This window comes from Scomber scombrus, chromosome 5 (assembly GCF_963691925.1).
Source record: "Scomber scombrus chromosome 5, fScoSco1.1, whole genome shotgun sequence".
In the NCBI taxonomy this organism is placed as follows: domain Eukaryota; kingdom Metazoa; phylum Chordata; class Actinopteri; order Scombriformes; family Scombridae; genus Scomber; species Scomber scombrus.
Window position 1 is genome coordinate 18654440 of NC_084974.1, and position 8539 is coordinate 18662978.

The 8539-nt window shown below is 42.5% G+C and overlaps 1 protein-coding gene across 1 annotated transcript; it reads right to left on the minus strand.

Annotated features, from left to right (window-relative positions):
- Window positions 1-570: 570 nt before the first annotated feature.
- dusp14 (dual specificity phosphatase 14) lies at window positions 571-1191 on the minus strand. The gene has a single exon (XM_062419459.1). The coding sequence runs from the start codon at window positions 1189-1191 to the stop codon at window positions 571-573; it is 621 nt and encodes a 206-aa protein (XP_062275443.1).
- Window positions 1192-8539: the final 7348 nt, after the last annotated feature.

Genomic DNA, 8539 nt, shown 5'->3' on the forward strand with positions numbered 1-8539 from the left:
GCCTATATATATTTATTTATCTGTACACTTATCTTAAATGCTACCATAAACTGAGAGCATGCTGCTGCCCCCACACTAAAGATAACTGCAAAACTGGCACAATACCATCACATGACATCACGTCAGGAAAAGGACTTCAGTCACTGTCAGAGCTGCGGAGTCTTGAGCATAGCAAACAACTTCACAGAGTGCTCCTCCTCACTGGGACTAAAAAGACAGACCAGCACCAACGTCCACACTCTGAATGTTTTATCTTGTTTTGGTGTCTGACATCATTGTGGTCCATATCGATCCTTTGGTCCTCAGGATTTTGGGTTTGAAGTCGCCTTGCTCCCACTCAAAGCATAAATGGATGGACGAGTAGCAGCACCGTTCACCACCAGTGTTTGGTTAGACTCCCTCTGTTCAAACGCACCATTATTCATTAAATAAGCTTCACACATATGTACACTCACACACGTCTCATTCGCCTGTCCAGAACAGGCGTGAACCTGCAGTCCAGAAGGGCAAAAGGGCTCAACTTCACTTTTGTTCCTCCTCGATCCCTCACTGTGGATACTGGTACAGCTCTCACAGGCCCCAGTATGGAGCCAGGCTCCTGCGGTCTCTCTCGTAAACATCAGGTATGACCCCATAGGGTGTCTGCACCAACTTAACAGAGTTTCTGCCGAACAGCTTCCTCTCATATTCAATGAGCTGACGCCAGAAGCCACCGTTGGGCCTGATGACGGGGCGACGAGCTTTAACCCAGGCATGGGCTTCTGCCAGAGACACCCGATGGTACTTCATGAGGTACGCCAGGCAGAGAGAGGCTGAGCGGCTCACCCCAGCTGCACAGTGCACCAGCACTGCCCCTCGTTTTCGTCCCACGCTGTGGATCTTATCGGCCACACTGTCGAAGTACAAGGAGATGGGGGAGTGCGGCATGTCTGCCAGAGGGACCTTTACATACTCCATGTGCGGCCAGTTGAAGTTGGGGAGCTCGATGGTGGCGTTGACCACACAGGTGATGCCTTTAGACAGAAGCAGGCTGCGGTTGGACGCCACGTTCCCTCTGCTGAGGAAAAGGTTTGGGGTGATCTGTGCGATACCCCCTAGCAGGCTGCTGTTTTCTGGCAGCAGCCTCGGCACCGTAGCTGGCACCATGGAGCTACGATGGTGGTGGAAGAAGCCTTGGCTGCGGGAACCCATCGTGGAATCAAATGGGCTTCAAGAGGAAAATCCGAAACTAAACAAAAAGAGAGATCTTCAGGAGCTCGGAGTCATAGTAGAAGGACAGGACCAGCCAGACAGCTCCTGAAACACAACAACAGATTTCACTTACAATCTAAATTAAACATTTTCTTTTTCAGTGCAGGCTGAGCACTCAGGCTGACAAACATACAAACACTTCACAAGCATGAGTAACATCACTGGTGTTTACTCCAAAACAAGTGTTTTGTTGGATGGCATCATGCTTAAAGACAGTTATTTCCAGAAAAATTTTATTCTGCTGTCTGAGTGTCTTTAAACTTTAAAGACAGACATCCATAACTGTTAAAGATCAGTCCTGATAGTTGACTAATTCAGACACATGAAGCTGTGAGGCTGAAAGCCTGTGATCCACAGTCTTCACTTCACAGTTACATAAAAGAGTTTTCATGCATCCTCAGACAGTGTTTGTTATAGGGAGCAGTCTATTTGTACTCTGTGTCTACATTCAGGTCGAATGGCCTTCGTGCTGCAGCTTGGACCTGCTGCACATTGAGCCGTGCCTCCTTCTGCCATGTGAGCACAGACCCCCTGGAGGCATACACTCACCTCATCTCATGTTCATCCATTCACAGCCTCCACATACAGATTACATCTCTCGTCTGACTGGCTATTGCCACTGTTAATGTTGTTTGGGATGGCACCAAACGGCAGGGTGGAATGTATTCATATACTGTATGATCAAGCCAAAGTGTACCGATAAGGCACTTCATTTTAGGATGACATTTCCTAAAAATCATTTTTCTAACTGCATTTTCTTTTTCCAAATAAGATGATGAAAATGGTTTTCCTCACTTGCTTTTATGAGCTGTAACGTGAGTATGAAGATGTGCAACACAGACCAGAGCAAAAAGATTTTACAGGAATCCTAATGTGACATTTCTGGCTGTACTGATGGAAATAGCCTCCTATGTTAATACTTAAGTTATCAGCAGAGAGCCCACAGCTCCAGGCGCTACTTCACACACTGTTGCACTTGTAGTGCGTCATCCACACCTTCTGCACTGGTCTGGTCGACAGGTCTTTCTCTTTTATTTTCAGCAACAGTCTGGTTAACAAGACACACAGGTAAGTAGCTTTAAACGTAAATTCAACTTGCCAACAAAAAAACTACCCGATCACCTGCTGCCACCTGCAAACTCAAACAGACTGCTGAGACAGATTGTGATTCTTCCTAGTAATCAAATTTTAATCAAAAATGTGAGCATGCATGACTGACACAACAATGAAACAGATTTCTACCACCTTAAATGTTCAAAATCCACAACAGGCCAACTGAAAAATTCCAGCTACGACTTCTAACCAGATATGCAATTAATCAGTTAATTGATCAAAAGACAAATTATTCTAACCGACAATTTTGATAATCATTGCTTTGGGTCATTTTTTAACATAAATAAAAACCAAACAACAAATCTGTTAATCGATAAAATAATTGACAAATTATATGATGATAAAAATAACATTAGTAGGAGCTCTACCTACATAAAAAATAAGATAACATGTTATTTAAAGGTTGCAACCCCACGTTTTAATGGTTTTACTGTCAAAAGACTGCATAAAAATAGGAAAGTTGGTGTTGCTTGAGAATAGAAATGTTTTTGCATGAAAAATCCTCCCCAGGGCTGGATCTGCCTTCTCCTTCATTGCCTTGCCATTGTGAAAATTCCCCTCCAGTATCTCCCTTTAAACCCTCTCCTCCTATCGATTTGCCATCTAAGTACAGTCTGCCTCTCTTTCCAGAAAAAAAGGATCAAAGGCTAAAATAACACTCGCCCTCCCTGTTCGAGCACAGTTGCCAATCACTCTGCACTTTGCCTCTGAAATGGTTGCCATGATCACGCTGTGGTGCAGCTCATTCCACCTTCCTCCACACCATCGCCACTGGTGATAAGACAACAAATGCTGTGATCCAGACTCAGGGGCACTCTGGAAATCCAGTGTTACCCCGCCTGACCACATCAGGAGGCAGTCAGAGATACATCAGAGCTGCACTGAGGAACAGTGTGAGAAGAATTCCTGCAAATTCGTGATAAGTAGGAAACAAGTGCTCATACTTTGTGACAATCTGTATTGTACAAGGTTACTATTTTCAGATGTTTCACCTGATGAAGGCACTTAAGAGCACAGCAAAACCGGTGACAGAAACAGCACTTAGGGAAACAGATGTCAAAAATGTAACGTGCCCTTTTTCAGTTGACACGGACACAGTCAGTTATTTATAGCGGTTGAAATTTTAAATAGAGCTGACACGATAAGTTGATTAATTGATTAGCCAATCAACAGAAAATTAATCTTTAATATTTAGAGAATCAACTAATTTTTTTGTTGTTTGTCAAGAAAAAGTGTTGCAGCTTCTCAAACACTTTCCTTTCTAATATTTGATGGTAAATCCATTATCTGTGTGATTTGGTTGGCTGTTGCTCAGACAAAACATGACATCTGAAGACTTTCACTCATTCTTTTTACTTGTCTCCTTCACTAAACATTGATAAACAAAATAATCAGCATATTGATCAATAATGGTAATAATTATTTGTTGCAGCCCTAGTTTGTCATGTCAAATTAAAACAATATTATTTCTGTAAGAAGACTTGCAACAGCCTGTAGAGCTGAGTTGCTCTTATCCACACTTGTTGCAATTTGGGAGGCAGTATTTTGATTGCCATCTGGCACAGGAAAGTGACCCCCAGATTCTTAATCCCACCTACAAAGCTCTGATTGGCTCGGGTGTTTTTCCAACCAGACGAACAGCCGTCAATGGGCACACACGCAAAAAATGTGGGCAACGATTTAGATGTCTGAAGCCAGGCTACAACAACTGTGACATTTTACTAAAATAAATGACTGAACTATAAATGAACGTCTTGCTTCAGTCACAGGAATGCAAAGCTGATGCATTAACTCACAGGAGACAGAAAACACAACCATCAGCTACGATAAAGTACAAACTCAGCTGCTGCAGCAACCTCCTGGCCACAGTATAAGATATAAGCAGCCATATCAACAATCAGATGAGGAAGATAAGAAAAGATAAGAAAACTAAATAATGCCAGGCCTTCTCCAAAGTGCTGATGTACCACAGCACTGGGCTTTGTGGAGATTTGCTCCATCCACATGGTTATTTATACCTTAGGCAGGGCAGGAGTGAGGTTGCAGAGAGCGGAGGAGGGAGAATTATGCAGAGGATGTCCCCACAGACAAATCTACTGTATGCTGGAGAGAGGATACTGCAGCTGACTGTCAATCAAACTTGCTCTGAGGACTTATTCTCCAAAATAAACTCAGGTTTCAGTGGCATTCACAGGACAGTGACTAAGGCGTCTGAATTAAAACACTGCTTTCCCAGGATTTGAGGCTTACTCCTCTAATATTCTTGATGTTACAAAAACCAGCCCTCCTCTAAATCACTCAGGGTGATCTATCAACAGGTGGTCCCACCTTACAAATCTTCTTATGCACATCTCCTTTGCTCTTTCTCTCTCTCTCTGTAGGAAAAATCCACAGGGGTCCAGTTCCACCTCCGTTAACACAATTTGGAAACGTGACCCACCAGCAGGAAAATTAAAAGCCTGACTCTCTAACGCTGAAGGTGAAACCTCGTCAACACCCGTATCTGAGCCGAACTTGACTTGGTTATCGGCAAATTCCTGACTGATACCCACACACACACCACAGAATAAGATGAATGAACACACTGAAAAAAAAACTGGGACAGGTGCAAGCAGAATCACAAGCAGGCTCTCAATCAAAGGCAATCCATTTATTCAGTCTGAGTGATCTCTGAAAGTGACTCTGCAGCCGGCAGTCTAGATAATAATCAGGAGCAATGACAAGGACGGTCTTTTGGTGGCCGGACAGGGTTGCTTTGAATTGCTCCAAACAGAGATGGGTGCAGCTTCACAACACCGCCACTTTGATGACAACCGCATCGGGTTCCAAAGAGGTAGGGTCACTATGCATTTAGAGACGCTGGGAGAAATTCCTCATGAGGACAGAGTTTGGCTTTGGCACTTTCCTTCTCGCTCACTTAGTCCACAACATTACATCTCACCATGGACACGGTCACACAAAACATCAAAACATTAGTGCCAGAGTCGAGGCCACACGTCTTGTGCTGAGAGATGGCGAGTGTGCAGCAAAACAGACACTGAGGGTGACAACGCGCATACAAATGATTCCTCTTTGTTTTCAGGTTTTCAATCTTTATTACACAAAGGGGGCCAGCAGCAAATTGGTTTCAGCTTATTTTCTTGTTTCTTAAAAAGCCAAGTTTATAGGAAGTAGTATAATTGCATCTATCACTAGAGCAGACAGATGAGACAGATTATAACAATGAAAAAATGACACTGTTCAGAATTTAATGAGACAGACTTATCATTATCTATAATTGGTGCTACAAGCAGTGAATATCAAATATATTCCATTGTAGGATTGAATGAGATAATTTCTTTACACGCAGCAGGCCACACATATTTAATTATCTTTATTCATATTCCACTTAGATGATCTTTCACAATAAAAATAAATTGTGAAATTATTAATAAACTTTAGGAAACATGTTTTTGACCGCCCCTTCTTTCAGGGACGCAGAGTGTGAAAACGAGGAGCTTTGTGTGAATGACTCCACAAGTTTAATAATTCATGATTGAGCTGTGAATGAGGACTGCTCCTCTGCGCACGCGCTGCTCGTCCTCGTGCGCGGTGCGCGATGTGCGTGCGTGCCTTAACAAGTTAGGCTTTTGGAAATGTATCATGTAACATATTAAAGTGGAAGATGTTAATGTGTCCTGGATGCTGTTATTTTAGGCTGAAGAAGCGCAGATACATGTGTTCGTTTAAAGGCAGCAGTTTGTGTGGCAGGTGCGCTCATTTCTTCAATTACACTCAGTTCACATTATAGCCTAAACTAATCACAATTAAAACTATAGATGTATTTCAAAAAACATATCTATGGTTTTTCCGTGAATTAATCGTATATCTGGTTAAATGATGGTGAAAAACTGCTTCCATCAGATGGATAACTCAACTTACCAGGCGACTCTCACTCGGGCAGATGGAGATTTTCAGAGCGCCTTCACCTCCTGCACCAATCCGGCGGGCATGGATCCGCAGCTTTCACACTCCGGGCATTTACCTTGAGTCTGTCCTATCATGCAGACGGCCGAGAGGATGAGGATGGCAAAGGGCCAGGCAGTGGGAAACAAACCTCGACACACAACAACATAATGTGAAAGTCAACAGAAATACGAGCCATCCGTACATCCGCCTGGTCTACGCTGTCAGGAGCAGCGTGCACAGAGCGCCGCTGCTGCTGGATGAAGAGTAATCAGTGCCACGCGGAGGAGGGGGTGGGGGGAGCAGGAGGAGCAAGTGCCATGCCAGGCTTGCCTTTTTTTTTGGTCATCAAAATTATTTTTTAGGGAGTCCCTTTGGGGCTTGTTGAGAAAATAAAGATCCATGTTTAAATCTATACTCTTGGTTTAGAAATCTGGGAGTTTGACACTAGAAGGCTGTTATCACATTCATCTGCTGAGGTGGGAGAGTTTCTCTGTGCTCATTGAAAATTAGAGTTCAACACGTGGATGGTTGAGAAAGATCGTGCGACTATGCACCTCACACAGTGATGTGAAACTTGATGCCTCCAGTGCACAAACACTGAGAATGGACTCTAAAGTGAAATAGGAAACATCTTGTGTCCAGCAGATAAACTTTTGAAATGAAAAATGTTTGCATTTTCATAGATTTCATACAGTAGATACACTTTTAGAAATGTTTAACAAGGTAATTGAACCAATTAGTGGGGAAAAAACATATTAGATGCCAATTATTATTCAAAGCTGAGTATGTCTTTCTGTTTTAATGTCTGTATCTGATCTTTAACCAGAGTAATACATGTTTAATCATGCAGTGTAAACTCATCTACATGTTGTTCTATTATCATCTGACCTCAGTGCTCTAAATGGTAGCTAAAGCCTTGCATTCCAATTGTTGTTATTTCTTCTTTGAAAAAATATGAGCTGCATTAATTTTTTTGACAGATACATAAACTATGATCTATTGATTAATGTATAAACAAAGTTATCTTGACAGAAATAATTTGCAGTTCAGCTCTATCTTGTAATGTGACCTACAGTGCAGACATGAACTCCCAATAGTCAATGATTTCCAATGGTTGAAGTTGGGCCATGCACTAAACCTCACTGACACTGCTGTGTTATGTTTCCTAATCTTTTTTCCTAACCCTGACACCCTCCAGTATATAGACAGCTATGCTACACAAGTGAGCAGAGAGGAACAACTGACACAGAAGCTTCAAACACAACGTGAACTGTTTATTTGAATGCCTGCAGTGATCACGTTGCAGGTCTTGAACTCATAAAACCCAGAGACCAAACTTAGAGTTGGAGAAGCAATAAACGATGTAGTATCACATCCCTCAGTGGCACAGGCAAAATGTTTCCATTTCACTATGCTGCTGACTTCAAATCAAATTTTATGCACTTGTTTAACACACACACATGCACATACACAAACACACATTACCAATTTAAATGTTGCCCTTGCAGGGTGGGCTACAGGCATATATGGAAAACAAATATACTGTCTGTTCTTTTGGTCTGTTATTTCAAATCTCATTATGCCTTAGCCTGGAAGAAACAGTCTGATATGCAAGCAGAGCTCAAGACATTGGACATTCTGACCATCTATGACCACAGCTCGGAGACCTTCAAGACTGCAGCCGCACCTGCAGGGCTTTCTGTGCAGACCTTAGTGAATATATCCGTGTACAAAGCCATAATTAGACATGTCTTCCAAAGTGAATCCTATTTGAAAGGGCTCCTGGGGGAGATATTATTGCTAACCATAAACCCATGGCCCCTGCCTCAGTCACTCCTAATTACATTCCAAATTCAATCAACTGGAAATAAACAGCAGCAACCAGGCGGAGCAACCACAAAAAAATGCTGCAACAGTGACTGTTTCTTTGCCATGAAGAAAGAAAAAGACATACTGACAGTTGTTGACACAGATTTTTGACCTTGCACTTGAAATGCTGTGTGCATCATCTTGTAGGATAAGAATGGAGGGAAGATAAGAGCCCATGCCGTGTGCCAATGGTGATTGAAATTCACCTGATGAATGTTTAACGAGAGGAGGAAATGGTGACACAAAAGGTCTGTGAACGGAAAGAGCAAGAAGTAAAAAGGGATGATAGATGTTAAAGAAGTGGTAACCTTGAATAAGAACAGTGAAAAGATGGATAGAGAGATAGAGGTGGAGAGAT

Bases quoted from the DNA above. Each gene is read 5' to 3' on its own strand.
- dusp14 (XM_062419459.1), bottom strand. From the start codon at position 1,191: ATGGGTTCCCGCAGCCAAGGCTTCTTCCACCACCATCGTAGCTCCATG.